The sequence below is a fragment of the Pristiophorus japonicus genome, chromosome 9, assembly GCF_044704955.1.
Source record: "Pristiophorus japonicus isolate sPriJap1 chromosome 9, sPriJap1.hap1, whole genome shotgun sequence".
Classification (NCBI taxonomy): Eukaryota; Metazoa; Chordata; class Chondrichthyes; family Pristiophoridae; genus Pristiophorus; species Pristiophorus japonicus.
In genome coordinates this window covers 28,114,523-28,132,048 of record NC_091985.1, presented here as the reverse complement: position 1 = coordinate 28,132,048, position 17,526 = coordinate 28,114,523, and the positions used below count along the sequence as shown (strand labels likewise).

At 46.5% G+C, this 17,526-nt stretch overlaps 1 protein-coding gene across 1 annotated transcript in view; it reads left to right on the top strand.

Moving 5' to 3' along the window:
- The first annotated feature begins 7,715 nt into the window (after positions 1 to 7,715).
- The window catches only part of LOC139272584 (3-oxo-5-alpha-steroid 4-dehydrogenase 2-like), a 77,654-nt gene continuing 67,843 nt past the window's right edge, over positions 7,716 to 17,526 (top strand). Inside the window, exon 1 of the mRNA XM_070888652.1 lies at positions 7,716 to 7,987. Within this exon, the coding sequence (XP_070744753.1) occupies positions 7,716 to 7,987 (272 nt within the window). The remainder of the gene's footprint in view (positions 7,988 to 17,526) is intronic.

The following is a 17,526-nucleotide window of genomic DNA, read 5'->3' as shown; positions in this document are numbered from 1 at the left end:
CAATAGCTCTCTATTTTCCACCGATTGGTTACAAACAATGAATTTCCCGATGAAGACACCTATTAAATTCCAATTGGTCACAGTATGGTCAAGATGTTTGTACAGATGTTCACATCAACTCCAACAACCTCCAGAGTACATCCGAACTCCGCCGAGGTTGAAGCAGAGCAGCCTTTTAAAGGATGCGACATGTGATGTAGAACATGGTGTCCATAACGCTGTGAGTAGTTCCGATTAGTTCCACTTTTTCTGGGCGGTTTGTTGGGCGAGGGATATTGTGGGTGATAAGTGCGCGAGGTGGTGAAAGTGATGCTGGGCAATCTCATGGCCGCTAGTTTCGGTAAATGTGATCTTTAGGACAAAACAAAGTGGGCGGTCGGTATTATTGAATCTCGGCGTTAATTCCTTATGGAAACTAACGCTGGGCGATATTATGGCCGTTGATTTCACCCATTCTGATGATTCCGCCCCCAAAAAATGGGTGGGTGGTATTATTTTTTCCCCGGCATTACGCACATGGGGAAAGTAACGCTCGGCGATAAGTTTCCAAAAAATGCCCGGCAGTTTCCATTTTGTGGCTAAATGGGCGATATATGGGCATTATACATCATTTCAGCGGTAAAATGGATGTTAAGTGGGCGTGAAACATACAGAAAAAGTGGGAAATCGAGCCCATGGAATTCAACTCTTCTATCCATGTTTAAACCAAGTCTATAATGAGGTCTGGAGCCAAGTGGGCCTGGTGGAACCCAAACTGAGCATTGCTGAGCATGTTATTGGTGAGTAAGAGATATTTGATAGTACTGTCGATGACCTTCTAATCTGTATAGCTCAGTTCCACATTCAGAAATCTAGCAGTTTGTATCCTTTGGCCATCCAGCAGATGGAATGTACCTCTGTTGACTCTTGGCCTCGGAAGGCTTGCATGCTGGTCTCGGACCATGTACTTGGTTTGAATTTTATACCAAGCAGTGCCAAAAAAAGCATCAATGTCGCCTTCTGCTGAACCTTTAAGCACTAAGTGCTGCTCCAAGCCACAAAAATGTTGCCTAAACACTACGGCCTTCATTCAGAGTGTTGATAATTTGGGGTCGAAATTCGGTATCACCGTTTTTGAGGTGGTGACACCGGATGAGTGGAGATTTTAACACCAGCCGGCAATCACCACCTCAAACTGACAAATTCAATTTTGCCATCCAAAGATGTGAGAGCAGCACTAAGTGTGGCGTTGCAATCGCATCCTCGGGCACCAATGGGGTGGTAGCTCAGGAGGGCTACTGAATTTCCCAACGGTAGGCTGCCTGCATACTGTTGTACGGCTGTCTTGCTCTTTTCACTTTGTTGCTTTAAACATCGAATTACACACACACTCAGTTGTAGTAAATGCAGGATCAGGTCTTTTATTCAGACATTCATACTATACAAACCAGGTATGAAAGTTACTGAGACACGTCACACAGGCAGCTCGTCCAATTTCCATGGCTGCTTGTGACACACACCTTCCGAGATTCCAGTGTCTAGTGTTCAGTGTCAAACTCTCATCTTTATACCAAAAAAGCCTTTGAACTCTTATTTCTTTGCATAGTACATTTAGACAATTAACATGCAGATGATGTAGAATCAAAATGGCATTGTCCTGAAATCACGACTAACTGCTTTCTAAATCATTTAACATACAGACGATGTCATCAACTTATTATTCACATAGTAACAAGGTACACTCAAATACAGACAATGTCATGAATTACTATACACAACTCATTATTATTCGCATAGTAACAAGGTACACTCAAACACTCAACATGCAGACAAATGACCAGCCACTTATTATCCTGAAGTCAAGTCTCACTGCCATAAATCGATTCCCACAATGAAGTACTGTAAACACACAGGTGATCAGATTTAAATGGCTACTTGCCTCCATTGTCTAGCAGCCTGTTTCGATCCAAACATCCTGTTTTTAATCCAAACTTCAATCTTCAACTTTTAACCCTTTTGATTTCTCCAGACTGCGCTGAAGCAAAGAGTTTCAGAAATGCAGGCCTGCGCTCCTACACATACGAGTTGGAAAAACTGCAAAAAAAAGGTTACCAAAAATTTATCTGACCCAAACCCACACTTTCCCACTGGTGCTATTAATACATAAATGTTGAAAAAAATTAAAGATAACAACTTACCTTGATCTCTGGAAACTACCGCCCTGGGATCCCCGATGTCCCGACAGCTTTTCCAGGCTGTACAAACACCTGCCGGTAAGCCCACCGTACCAACCTAATTTCGCAGCCATGGCGTCAAGCGGGCATTGCATGCTCAATCACATCACCACATGGGTGGCGGCAGAGCGCGCAGCGGTACCTCCTGGCACCATGCTCACCGCCCAACTAAATTTGCCGTGAGTTGAAGAACCCGCTCCCCGCCAACGGTAAGCACTTATCCACCTGTTAGCCGCCCCTCTCCGGCACTAACGGGTGGTATTAGAAACGGCATTTCGACCCCTTTATCTTCCCTATTACCATTGAAATAGAAAATCAGATTTTCATATTTTACTGGTTAAATAGGAATAAGCAAATGTCCGATATAGAACATAGGAACAGGAATAGGCCATTCAGCCCCTCAAGCCTGTTCCACCATTCAATTAGGTTATGGCTGATCTGTATCTTAAATCAATTTACCCATCTTGGTTCCATAAACAAGAAATTTGCAGATGGCATCAAATTTAGGGGGTGTGGCTAATAATATGAAGGACTGCATCAGAGTACGGGAAGACATAAACAAGCTTGCAGAATTGGCGGATAACTGACAAATGAAATTCAATGAGCTATAACCTTGATAGAGTATTCAAACAAGCTCATTTAGACAGACTGTGAAAATTCACAGACCCCCAAGTCAAGGCTGCTACGTACAGTTCGGCATGTTGCATTAACTCATCAATCAACTTGACATTTTCGGACCTTCGGTAGCAAGCCAATTAAAACGTTAAAAGAATATTGATTGAGCCAATAAGGTCAATGAAGGTGAGTTCTTTTCTGTAAATTGAACCCGGTATAAAATACAGCCATTTTGACCATGTGTCTCAGTAAGACAAAGAAACTGGCAATCAGCCAGCAGCTTGTTACTCTCTGCCAAGATTAAAAAGTTAAAACTACCATCGGAGTTTGTATTTCATTGGAAATTAAGAGATCTAACAAACCTCCACTTTTTTTGTCTACTTAACATGCACTTAACGCCCATTTCACCGCTGAAATGACATATAACGCCCATAGATCGCTCATTTAGGCACAAAATGGAAACTGGCGGGCATTTTTCGGAAACTTATCGCTGAGCGTTACTTTCCCCGTGTGCTTAACGCCGAAGAAAAATATTACTGCCCGCCCACTTTTTTTGGGCGGAATCAGCAGGATGGACGACTTCGACGCCCATAATATCACCCAGCGTTACTTTCCGCACGGAATTAACACCGAGATTTAATATTAATGCCCGACGACTGTTTTTTGTCGTAAAGAGCATATTTACCCAAACTAGCGGCCATGGAGATCGCCCATTGTCAATTTCACCACCTCTCACACATTCCGTCCACAATATCGCTCGCTCAAAAAACCGCCCACAAAAAGTGGAACTAACCGAAACGAATCACAGCGTTATAGACACCATGTTGTAGATCACATGTTGCGTCCTTTAAAAGGCTGCTGTGCTTCAACCTCGGTGGAGTTCAGATGTATTCTGCAGGTCGTTGGAGTTGACGTGAACATCTCTAAAAACATCTTGACCACACTGTGAACGATTAGAATTGAAGAGGTGTGTTCGTCGGGACATTCCTTATTTGTGTCCAATCGGTGGAAAACAGAGAACTATTGCAATGGGGCCTGTCCTTTCTCACCCTCTCTTGGTGACCAAGTACATGTAGCAGACTCGACATTGCCAAAGGAACGTTCCACTGCATTATGTGCCCAATGAACGAAGTGACAGACAGATGAGGAGGACCAGATGTTACACCCCCTGCAAGTACAAGGAGAAGCATTCTTACCTCGACTTGCCTGACATCACCTGCCTTCGGAAACTGCGCTTCCACAAAGAGGTATGCCAGCTGATAAGGGCAGATCTGCAGCCTGCCAGCACCATCAGAACTGCACTGTCCGTTGAGGTCGAAGTCACCGCGGCACTGTCATTCTATGCCTCGGGTTCTTTTCAGGCCACAGCTGCTGACGTTTGCAGACTTTCTCAGCATGCCACACATTGCTGCATTAGACAGGTCACTGAAGCCCTGATCAGCTTCCCTATGACCAGGGAGGCACAGAGTGAGAAGGCTCTAGGTTTCTCCAGAATTGCAAACTTCCCCAAGGTGCAGGGAACAATAGACTGTACGCACATCGTGATGCGGGAACCTTGTCAGGATGCTGAGGTTTTCAGGAACTGCAAGGGATTCCACTCCCTGAATGTCCAGCTGGTTGTTAACCATCAGCAAATTATACTGGCAGTGAATGCTCAATTTCTGGGAAGCATCCATGATGCTCACATCCTGCGTGACTGCACTGTATCTGACTTGTTTAACAATCAGCCACAAGTTCAATGCTGGATGCTTGGGGATAAAGGATGTGGCCTTGCCACCTGGCTGAAGACCCCCCTGTGTAACATCCACATCGAGGCCGAGAGGCGATACAATGAGAACCACAGAACAACTCGAAATATAATTGAGAAAACCATTGGCATGCTGAAGCAGCGCTTCAGATGCTTGGATGACTCAGGAGGCGAGCTCCAATACCACCCTGAGCAGGTAATTCAATTCGTGGTGGTCTGCTCCATGCTACACAACTTGGCTATCAGGAGGGGACAAGAATTGCCTGATGAGTCTGACATTCCATTCACCAGCGAAAGGAAGAGGAGGACGAGGAGGCGGAGGCTGACATCGGGCCAGACAATCAAGCTAACGCTGAAGCCATGCCCCCGCCCCCCTGTAGACCACATGAAAAGGCCCATGGTGGCATGATAGCTGCAAGAGCCTTACATTAGGAGCTCATCAATGATCGCTTTGCCTGAAAGAACATTGGTGTTATTTACAAGGCTGACACACTGCTGGGTGTGCAGATCATACATCAGTGGTGGGCATCACCTTGGTGACAGTTAAAGTTTACGTTGATTGAAGTTAAGTGTGATTGTACGCTTTGATGTTACGGAATCACCAGCGTGTAATGGTGCAGCTATCTGAGCCAATGTGCTACAAGGTTTTGTTAAATAAAAAACATTTAAACCGTACATTAGTCTGACATCATCAGTATTTCTGTACAAACCAACCCTCCCCCCCCCCCCCACCACCTCTCGTCCCCACCTGTATCCCTTCCGCTTCTGACTCCAAGTTGCCTGGCCGAGGAGGTCCTCAGGCGATGTTTCATTGGTGGGGGGCGGGGGTGACGGCCGAAGCGCTGCTTGGACAGATACGGGAGAGGACGATCCCGAGGTGGGAATGTGCTCCGAGCCATAACCAAGATGTTGCTGCTGGCTCTCATGTCTGGTTGGCAATGGGGATGCGGCACCTTGGGGTGCAGTGCCGCGCTCCGGGACCACTGGGAGCCCTCTGCCACCAGTGTTCCTGGCTACCAGCTCCATCCCTTCCATTTTATGTGTTATTTTTTGGACCAAAAACTCGGTGCCAACTATGGTCTTGGTGCTTTGTGGGCTTTTTGCTGCTGGTGAATCTCTGTCGTTCCTCCCACAACAGCCAAACAAGCACACACCACACCCACACACGCTTTCAGTGCCTCTGAGCTCCCTCTCTCTCTTCTCCTCATGTCATGGTGACCCTTGACCTCCAGAATTGTGGGAATGGAGCGTTGCCATGCAGTTACTAAGGACGGCCACACTTTACAGCAGAAGATCAGAAAAATGTAACGCTACCACCCATTTGATATCGCTCGCGGTAATGCCCATTTAAAAAAATGTAAACTAGGTGTTTTGAGAATGGGCGAGAAGCTGGCAATCTAAAAACCCTTTTTTAACACCTATGCCGGAAATAATATCCATTTTTGGGTGCTAAGCTCAAAAGTGGGGGTTCTAGCCCAATATACCAAAGCATGAGGTGGTTAATTTTAATCGGAAGAATAAAGAGGCCACTTATTTTTTGGAAAGTAAAGAACTAATTGGGGTAGAGGAGCAAAGAGATCCGGGAATACAGATATATAAATTGTTAAATGTAGCAACATGTGTTGATAAGGACATAAAGAGTGCAAACAAAGTACTGGGGTTCATTTCCAGCGGAAAAAGAAAGACTTGTATTTATACAGCCCCTTTCATGACCACTGGGCGTCTCAAAGTGCTTTACAGCCAATGAAGTACTTTTGGAGTGTAGTCACTGTTGTAATGTGGGAAATACGGCAGCGAACTTGCACAGGGCAAACCCCCACAAACTCCAATGTAATAATGACCAGATAATCTGTTTTTGTGATGTTGATTGAGGGATAAATATTGGGAACGACACCAGAGATAACTCTCCTGCTCTTCTTCGAAATAGTGCCTTGGGATCTTTTATGTCCACCTGAGAGGGCAGACGGGGCCTCGGTTTAACGATTCATCCGAAAGACTGCACCTCCGACAGTGCAATAGAATACAAAAGCAAGGAGGGAATGTGAAATTTATATAGAACGTTGATTATTGTGCACAGTTCTGGGGCGTAGACATTTGTTGGCATGCTGGCGATGCAAACTCAACACACACCCAAACCAGGAAGTTGACCTGAAATTGGGTTCCGGGCATCATTTAAACAATCTGTGCAAGCTAGCGGCACCTGTTGTCACCGCAGAGAGCTCGCCACTCTGCAGGGTGGAATTTGGGGGCTGGGTTGCATCTCTGGAACCTTGTAACTGTAAAGTGCTTTGAGACGTCCGGTGGTCGTGAAAGGCGCTATATAAATGCAAGTTTTTCTTTCTTTCACTGGGCAAAGGCGATTAACTTGTTTGCTTCACGCAAACATGATATTCGTCACATGCTTCCTGCACATGTGAACTGCAGACTGACCCAGCTTGCTGGTGACCCTTGCTGCGGCCGGGGTAAAGGGGCAGAGACAATGGGGTCACGAGGGCCGTTGCAACTTTGGCTGCAGCAAGTCAATGCAGCGCCAGCCAGCCATGGCAAGGGGTGGCATGAGACCACACAGCTTGGTTGGGACTAATTGGCCAGCTCTTCCAAAGAGCAAAGCCGAGGCACGATAGGCCAAATGGGCTCCTTTTGTGCTGTATGATTCTGTGAATGGTGGTCGGGAGATTTGGCAAGTGCTGCAGTTTGAGAGTGCACACTCCAACACGGTAGAAATGTACAGAAAGAGGTTTAATTTTTATTCTATTTTTTCAGCAAACCGTGTAGGTTTCAACAAATGGGGAGCAGTTTCCTCAGACTTTATTGGTCGAATCCGCACATGTTTATAGATAAGTGATAATGTGATTTTTGATCAACGTTACTTTCCTGTTCCTGCAATTTACACTGTGGGGAGGAAATGAATGGGTGGAGTTAAATGGCCACTATAAGTAACGCCAAAAGTGCATTCGTTTTAAAGGTTGCGGAGGGGAGTCTGGATGTGATTAATTTTGCTGCCGAGAGCTCAGTGTAGAGCAGCAGAAGTCCCAGAGGCTTGTGAGTGAGTTATCTTTCAAAAGTTCACCTTTGAAAGTTAATCGACATATCGGAAGGAGGGGGAACTGTAGATTTAGCGAGGATATTGCTTTTGAGCGATGGACTCGCATTGCAATGGAAACACCGTGCTGTTCCTCTCCAGCACCCTTATCCTACTCGGAATTGTCTGCTGCAAGGTCGGCCGTTACGGGAGGTACAGCTCGGATTCGCCCAGTGGACCTGAAGCCTTAATCCCGGCTAAAGTGGGTTGGATTGTGCAGGAGTTGCCTTCGTTCGTTGTGCCCGTCCTGTTAATTTACCAGTCAGGCAGTCTGCATACCCTGGGGAGCAAACTCCTGCTGTTTCTGTTCTGCGGACACTACTTTCACAGGTAAGCTCACGCTGCTAAGCATGGATTGGGATTTGAAGGCGTTTGAATGAGCTCCCACAAACCGCAACGTGATAATGACCAGGTTATCTGTTTTTCAGTGAGGGTTAAATATCGAGCAGGGCGCCAGGGATAACGCCCCTGCTCGTCCTCCAAATAGTGCCGTTAGGGTCTTTTACGCCATCTGAGAGAGAAAACGGGATCATGGCTGAGCTGTATCTCAGTTTTGACATTTTCAATTGACCTAGCCTGAACAGCTTTTTAGGGGAGCGAGTTCCAGATTTCCACTAACCTATATGTGAAGAAGTGCTTCCTGACATCACTACTGAATGGCCTAGGTTTAATTGTACTGTTAGGCCCGTTTATTGGACTCTCCCATCAGAGGAAATAGTTTCTATCTATCTACCAAATCAAACCCTTTAACTATCTTAAACACTTCAATTTTATTCCACCTTAATCTTCTAGACTTTAGGAAATACAAGCCGAGTCTATGCAACCTGCCCTCATAATATAACCCTTCTAGCCCCTGTATCATTCTGGTGAATCTACACTGCACTCCCTCCAAGGCCAGTCTATCTTTCCCGAGGCATGCTGTCCAGAACTAAACCCAATATTCCAGATGCGGTCTAACCAGAGCTTTATACATCGATAGCGTAACTTTTACCCCTTTGTGTATCAGCCCCCTTCAGATGTGGGCTAAGATTCCATTGGCCTATTAAATTATGTTTTGTATTGGTCCACGAGTTTTTAATGATTTCTGTACATGAACCCCATAATCTCTTTGCTCTTCCATTGTTCCTAGCTTCTCACCATTTTAGAAAGTACTCTGATCTATTTTTCTTGGGACCAAAGTGGATGACCTCGCACTTCTGCATATTGAACTCCATCTGCCACAGTTTTGCCCACTCACTTAATCTATCAGGGTCCCTTTGTAACTGTCTGGTCCCAGCTTTTTAAAATATTCATTCTCGGGATGTGGGCGTCGCTGGCAAGGCCAGCATTTATTGCCCATCCCTAATTGTCCTTGAATGACTGAGTGACTTGCTAAGCCATTTCATAGGGCAGTTAAGACTCCCACATTGCTGGAGTCACATATAGGCCAGACCAGGTAAGGACGGCAGATTTCCTTCCCTGAAGGTCATTCGTGAACCAGATGGGTTTTTACAACAATCCGGTAGTTTCGTAGTCACCATTACTGATGCTAGCTTTTTATTCCAGATTTATTTGATTAACTGAATTTAAATCTACACCACATAAGAACATAAGAAATAGGAGCAGGAGTAGGCCATACGATCCCTCGAGCCTGCTCCGCCATTTACTACGATCATGGTTGATCCGATCATGGACTCTGAATCACGGGAATCGAGCGTTGCCATGCCGTTGCTAAGGACAGAGACACTTTACGGCAGAAGGTCAGAGAGATTTAACACTAACGCCCATTTCATATCGCTCGTGGTAACGCCCAACTTAAAAAATGGAGACTAGGGGCTTTGAGAATGGGTGACAAGCCGACGATCTGAAAACTCATTTTTACTGCCCACGCCGGAAATAACGCCCATTTTTGGGCAATCTGCACAAAAGTGTAAAATCTAGCCCTTTGTGTTTCATGCACAAGTAGCCCCGGGTCCCACTGTACTACAGAAACTTTGCAATCTTTCTCCATTTAAATAATAACTTGCTCTTTGATTTTTTTTCTGCCAAAGTGCATGACCTCACTCTTTCCAACATTATACTCCATCTGCCAAATTTTTGCCGACTCACTTAGCCTGACTATGTCCTTATGCAGATTTTTTGTGTTTTCCTCACACATTGCTTTTCCTCCCATCTTTGTATCATCAGCAAACTTTGCTACTTTACAATCTATATTAACGACTTGGAAGAAGGGACCGAGTGTAAATAGTTGGGGTCCCAGCACTGATCCCTGCGGCACCCGACTAGTTACTGATTGCCAACCCGAGAATGAACCATTTATCCCGACTCTCTGTTTTCTGTTGCTAATATATTACCCCCAACCCTGTGGACTTTTATCTTGTGCAGTGACCTTTTATGTGGCACCTTGTCAAATGCCTTCTGCAAGTCCAATACATATAAGAACATAAGAAGATAAGAAATAGGAACAGGCCTGCACCACCATTCAATATGATCTGGCCCTGTGTAATGAGACAGGATTAATAAACAATGTCTTAGTAAAGGATCCCCTTGGAATGAGTGATCATAGCATGATTGAATTTCAAATTCAGATGGAGGGTGAGAAAGTTCGATCTCTAACCAGTGTACTAAGCTTAAATAAAGGAGATTATGAAGGTGTGAGGGGAGAGTTGGCAAAAGTGGACTGGGAAAATAGATTAAAGAGTAGGACAGTTGAAAACCGTGTTGTACATTTAAGGAGCTATTTCACAACTCTCAAAAAATATATATTCTAGTGAGGAGCAAAGGGCGTAAGAGAAAAGATAGCCATCCGTGGCTAACTAAAGAAATAAAGGACGGTATCAAATTAAAAACAAGGACATACAAAGTGGCCAAAACTACTGGGACAGCAGGAGATTGGGAAGCTTTTAAAAGCTAGCAAAGAATGACTAAGAAAATGAACAAGAAAGGTACTGTGTTCCTAACACAGATGAGGCTGCACACAGGGAGGTTAAAGTAACAGTGACCACAGTCTTTAATAAGACACTCCAGAATGAGGAACAGGCCTTATATACAGTGCTCCCAAGGGAAGCTGGGATCCCTTGGGACTTCAGGGGATGAGCTCCCTGCTGGTGGAACATGGGAGTGAATGCTTTACAGATACACAACATCACTCCCCCACCAAAGTCAAAGTGAAAACTATTTACAAGGTGAGCCGGTCGGGAGCCTTTCTTTCCCTGGTGCACCGCCTCGGTACAAATGTCTGTTCTGGTGTGTTCGCTGTGCCCTCGCTGGGCTGCCGTGTTGTTGGCCCTGCAGGGCTGCTGGGTGAGCCTGGCATTGCTGGGCTGTTGGGCGTGATGGGTTTGATTTCCTGGTCCGGCGTGGTGTCGGTGATCCTTTGGGTGTGTGTTGTGGGCTCGAAAAAAGTGGTGTCTGCTGTGGGTTGTTCAGGGCATTCTGTGAACCGCAGCCTCATTTGGTCCAGGTGCTTTCTGCAAATTTGTTCATTGTCTAGTTTGACTACAAACACCCTATTCCCTTCTTTAGCTATCATCGTGCCCGCAATCCACTTGGGACCATGTCCATAGTTTAGCACATACACAGGGTTATTCAGATCAATTTCCCATTACACAGTGGCGCGACCATCGTTTACATTTTGTTGCTGCCGCCTGCTCTCTACCTAATCATGCAAGTTGGGGTGAACCAGCGAGAGTCTGGTTTTAAGTGTCCTTTTCATGAGTAGCTCAGCCGGGGGCACCCCTGTGAGCGAGTGGGGTCTCGTGCGGTAGCTGAGCAGTACTTGGGACAGAATGGAGTGAGCTTTCTGTGACTCGTTTAAGGCTCTGTTTGATTGTTTGTACTGCCCGCTCTGCCTGCCCATTGGAGGCTGATTTAAACGGGGCCGAGGTGACATGTTTGATCCCATTGCGGATCATGAATTCTTTAAATTCGGCACTGGTGAAACATGGCCCGTTGTCACTGACCAGTATATCAGGCAGGCCGTGGGTGGTAAACATGGCCCTCAGGCTTTCAATGGTGGCGGTGGCTGTGCTTCCCGACATTTTGATAAAGCATCCACCACCACCAGGAACATTTTACCGAGAAACGGGCCCGCATAGTCAACATGGATCCTCGACCATGGTCTAGAGGGCCAGGACCACAAACTTAGTGGTGCCTCTCTGGGCGCGTTGCTCAACTGAGCACATACGCTGCATTGCCGTACATAGGACTCTAAGTCAGAGTCGATACCGGGCCACCACACGTGGGATCTGGCTATCGCTTTCATCATTACTATACCCGGGTGTGTGCTGTGGAGATCCGAGATGAACATCTCCCTGCCCTTTTTTGATAGCACTACGCTATATAAACAGTCTGCCTGAATGGACAGCTCGTCTTTTCGCCGCTGGAACGGCTTGATTGGCTCTTGCATTTCAACGGGATGCTGGCCCAGCTCCCATGCAGTGCACAGTTTTTTACTCGCGACAGCAGAGGATCTTGGCTGGTCCAAGTCCTAATCTGGCGGGCCGTGACAGGTGATTTATCATTTTAAAACACTTCCATGACCATCAACAAGTCTGCGAGCTGCGCCACCATCAACAAGTTTGCAGGCTGCACCATTTCCACCCCCGTGGTGGACAATGGTAGCCGACTGAGAGCATCCGCACAGTTCTCGGTGCCTGCCTGTGGCGGATGGTATAGTTATACGCTGATAGCACGAGTGCCCACCTTTGTATGCGGGCTGAGGCATTAGTATTTATCCAATTGTTTTCAGCGAACAGGGATGTGAGGGGCTTGTGATCGATTTCCAGCTCAAATTTGAGGCCAAACAGGTACTGATGCATTTTCTTTACCCTGAACACACATGCTAATGCCTCTTTCTCAATCATGCTGTAGGCCCTCTCGGCCTTAGACAAGCTCCTGGAAGTATAGGCGACAGGTTGCAACAAGTCTTTTTACATGGGTTATACAATACAAGCAGCTTGTTGGAGCATAAAATGTTTCTGGCTTTCTCAAAAGCAGTTACTTGGTTTTTTCCCCATACCCTTTGCGCAATAACACATGTAGGGGCTCTAAGAGGGTGCTTAACCCCAGTAGGAAGTTACCAAAATAGTTGAGCAGTCCCAGGAACGACCGCAGCTCCGTGACGTTCTGTGGCCTGGGCGCGTTACTGATAGCCTCTGTCTTGGCGTCTGTGGGCTGAATGCCGTCCACCGCGATCTTTCTCCTCAAAAACTCCACTTCTGTTGCCATGAAGACGCATTTCGACCTCTTCAGCCGCAGCCCTACGCGATCCAGTCGCTGGAGGACGTCCTCCAGGTTTTGTATGTGCTCAGCGGTGTCCCGACCCATGACCAATATGTCGTCCTGAAAGACCACCGTGTGTGGTATCGACTTGAAGATCGCTGCAGCCGACCGAATTCCAAACGGGCATCTGTTGTAGATGAACAGTCCCTTGAGTGTGTTGATGCAGGTGAAGCCCTTCGAAGACTCCTCCAACTCCTGCGTCATGTAGGCTAAAGTCAGGTCGAGCTTGGTGAACGTCTTGCCTCCTGCCAGCATCGCAAATGGGTCATTTGCCTTAGGTAGCGGGTATTGGTCCTGTAGTGAGAAACGATTAATAGTTACTTTATAATCGCCGCAAATCCTGACCGTGGCATCACTTTTGAGTGCTTTAACAATCGGGCTGGCCCACTCGCTGAATTCCACTGGGGAGATGATGCCCTCGCATTGCAGCCTGTCCAGCTCGATTTCCACTCTCTCCCTCATCATGTGAGGTACCGCTCGTGCCTTGTGGTGAAAGGGTCGTGCCGCTGGGACCAAGTGGATCCGCACCTTCACCCCGGAAACGTTTCCAATGCCTGGCTCAAAAAGGGAAGGAAATTTGTTAAAGAACCTGGGTACATGAGGACATGTGATAGCGCTCGGATGTCATCCCAGTTCCAGCGGATTTTGCCCAGCCAGCTCCTTCAAAGCAGTGTGAGGCCATCGCCCGGGACAATCCAGAGTGACAGTTCGTGCACCGTGCCTCGTAGGTGACCTTGACCATGGCGCTGCCCAGGACAGTGATGAGTTCTTTGGTGTACGTTCTCAGTTTCATGTGGGTGGGGCTCAGAGCTGGTCTGAATGCCTTGTTGCACCATAGTCTCTCAAACATCTTTTTATTCACGATGGATTGGCTAGCGACAGTGTCCAGTTCCATGGCTATGGGTAAGCCATTCAATTTTACGTTTAGCATTATAGGTAGACATTTCGTCGAAAATATGTGCACCCCGTATTCTTCAGCATCTGCCTCCTCTCTCTGAGGCTAGAAATTGCTTTGATCCACCATGGACCGATCTTCCTCTGCCACGTGGTGGTTAGCAGGTTTTGCAGAGCTTGCAGCTTGTCTGCAAGCTTGTTGGAGGTGCCCCGTTGTTCCACAGCTCTTGCAAACATACCCTTTGAAGCGGCATGAATAAGCTGAATGGAAGCCTCCACAACGCCAACAAGGTGTGAATTGCCTTGCATTCATCCTCTGAGTCATCTGGGTCCTCTGAGTCATTTGGGTCACCTGAGGCCTGCTGGCAGTTGCAGACTTGTGGGTTCTGCCCTTTACATTTCTGCTCGCAAACACAGTTCCAATTAATTTATGAACATTGCTAGCACTTGTACGCTGAGAGATTTGTTTGGTGTTATCACTGGTGGACGTAAACGCCTGTGCTATCGCAATGGCCTTACTGAGGGTCGGTGTCTCTACAGTCAAATGTTTTCGTCGGATGGTCTCATGGCCAATGCCCAGTACAAAAAAGTCTCTGAGCATCTGCTCCAGGTAGCCATCAAACTCACATTGCCCTGCAAGTTGCCTTAGCTCGGCGACGTAACTCGCCACTTCCTGACCTTCAGATCGCTGGCACGTGTAGAACCGATACCTCGCCATCAGCACGCTCTCCCTCGGGTTAAGATGCTCCCGAAGCAGTGTACATTGCTCCTCATACGACTTATCTGTGGGTTTCACCGGAGCCAGAATATTGTTCATGAGGCTGTAGGTCGGTGCCCCGCAGACTGTGAGGAGGACCGCTCTCCTTTTTGCAGCGCTTCCTTCTCCGTCCAGCTCATTGGCTACAAAGTACTGGTCTTACCGTTCGACATAGGCTTCCCAGTCCTCACCCTCCGAGAACTTCTCCAGGATGCCCACAGTTTGCTGCATTTTTGCATTGGATTCGTATACTCGTTGCCAGTTATTGTGTTCCTAACACAGATGAGACTTTAACCTCCCTGTGTGCAGCAACAGTGACCTCAGTCTTTAATAAGACACTCCAGAGTGAGGAACAGGCCTTGGGGGCCGGCTTATATACAGTGCTCCCAAGGGATGCTGGGATCCCTTGGGACTTCAGGGGATGAGCTCCCTGGTGGTGGAACATGGGAGTGCATGCTTTACAGATACACAACAAAAGGAAAGATAGACTATGAAAGTAAACTAGCACAAAATATAATAACAGCAAGAGTTTCTATAGGTATATAAAAAGGAAAAGAGTGGCTAAAGTAAATGTTGATCCCTTAGAGGACGAGACCGGGGAATTAGTAATGGGGAACATGGAGATGGCAGAAACTCTGAACAAATAATTTGTATCAGGCTTTCCAGTAGAGGACACTAACAATATTCCGACAGTGGATAGTCAAGGGGCTATAGGGGGGCAGGAACTTAACACAATCACAATCACTAAGGAGGTGGTACTCAGTAAGATAATGGGACTAAAGGCAGATAAATCCCCTGGACCTGATACCTTGCATCCTAGGGTCTTAAGAGAAGTAGCAGCAGGGATTGTGGATGCATTGGTTGTAATTTACTAAAATTCCCTGGATTCTGGGGAGGTTCCAGCAGATTGGAAAACTGCAAATGTAACACCCCTATTTAAAAAAGGATGCAGACAAAAAGCAAGGAACTATAGACTAGTTAGCCTCACATCTGTGATTGGGAAAATGTTGGAGTCCATTATTAAAGAAGCAGTAGCAGGACAGGCAGAGTCCGCATGGATTTATGAAGGTGAAGTCATTTTCGACAAATTTACTGGAATTCTTTGAGGATGTAAGGAACAGAGTGGATAAAGGGGAACCAGTGGATGTGGTGTATTTGGACTTCCAGAAGGCATTTGACAAGGTGCACATAAAATGTTACTACACAAGATAAAAGTTCACGGTGTTGAGGTTAATATATTAGCATGGATAGAGGATTGGCTAATGAACAGAAAATAGAGAGTCGGGCTAAATGGTTCATTCTCTGGTTGGCAACCAGTAACTAGTGGGGTGCCATAGGGATCGGTGCTGGGACCACAACTATTTACAATCTGTTAACGAGTTGGAAGATTTGCCGATGATACAAAGATGGGAGGAAAAGCAAATGCGTGAGGAGGACACAGAAAATCTGCAAAAGGACATCGACAGGCGAAGTGAGTGGGCAAAAATTTGGCAGATGGAGTATAATGTTGGAAAGAGTGAGGTCATGCACTTTGGCAGAAAAAAAATCGAAGAGAAAGTTATTTAAATTGTGAAAGATTGCAAAGTGCAGCAGTACATCGGGACCTGGGGGTACTTGTGTATGAAATACAAAAGGTTAGTATGCAGGTACAGCAAGTGATCAGGAAGGCCAATGGAATCTTGGCCTTTATTGCAAAGGGAATGGAGCATAAAAGCAGGGAAGTCTTGCTACAGTTATACAGGGTATTGGTGAGGCCACACTTGGAATACTGCATACATAGAAACATTGAAACATAGAAAATAGGTGTAGGAGTACGCCATTCGGCCCTTCGAGCCTCCACCACCATTCAATAAGATCACGGCTGATCATACCCTCAGTACCCCATTCCTGCTTTCTCTCCATACCCCTTGATCCCGTAAGGTCCAGATCTAACTCCCTCTTGAATATATCCAATGAACTGGCATCAACAACTCTCTGCGGTCAGGAATTCCACGGGCTAACAACTCTCTGAGTGAAGAAGTTTCTCCTCCTCTCAGTCCTAAATGGCCTACCCCTTATCCTTAGACTGTGTCCCCTTGTTTTGGACTTCCCCAATATCGGGAACATTCTTCCTGCCTCTAATCTGTCCAGTCCCGTCAGTATTGTAAGTTTCTATGAGATCCCCTCTCATCCTTCTTAACTCTAGTGTATAAAGGCCCAGTTGATCCAGTCTCTCCTCATATGTCAGTCCTGCTATCCCGGGAATCAGTCTGATGAACCTTCGCTGCACATCCTCAATAGCAAGAATGTCCTTCCTCAGATTAGGAGACCAAAACTAAACACAATATTCCAGGTGAGGCCTCACCAAGGCCCTGTACAACTGCAGTAAGACCTCCCTGCTCCTATATTCAAATGCCCTTGCTATGAAGGCCAACATACCATTTGCCGCCTTCACTACCTGCATACCAACTTTCAATGACTGATGAACCATGACACCCAGGTCTCTTTGCATCTTCCCCGTTCCTAATCTGCCGCCATTTCGATAATATTCTGCCTTCGTGTTTTTGCCCCCAAAGTGGATAACTTCACATTTATCCACATTATACTGCATCTGCCATGCATTTGCCCACTCACCTAACCTATCCAAGTCACCCTGCAGCCTTTTAGCGTCCTCCACACAGCTCACACCGCCACCCAGTTTGGTGTCATCTGCAAACTTGGAGATATTACACTCAATTCCTTCGTCAAAATCATTAATGTATATTGTAAAGAGCTGGGGTCCCAGCACTGAGCCCTGCGGTACCCCACTAGTCACTGCCTGCCATTCTGAAAAGAACCCGTTTATCCCGACTCTCTGCTTCCTGTCTGCCAACCAATTCTCTATCCATGTCAGTACCTTCCCCCCAATACCATGTGCTTTGATTTTGCACACCAATCTCTTGTGTGGGACCTTGTCAAAAGCCTTTGAAAGTCCAAA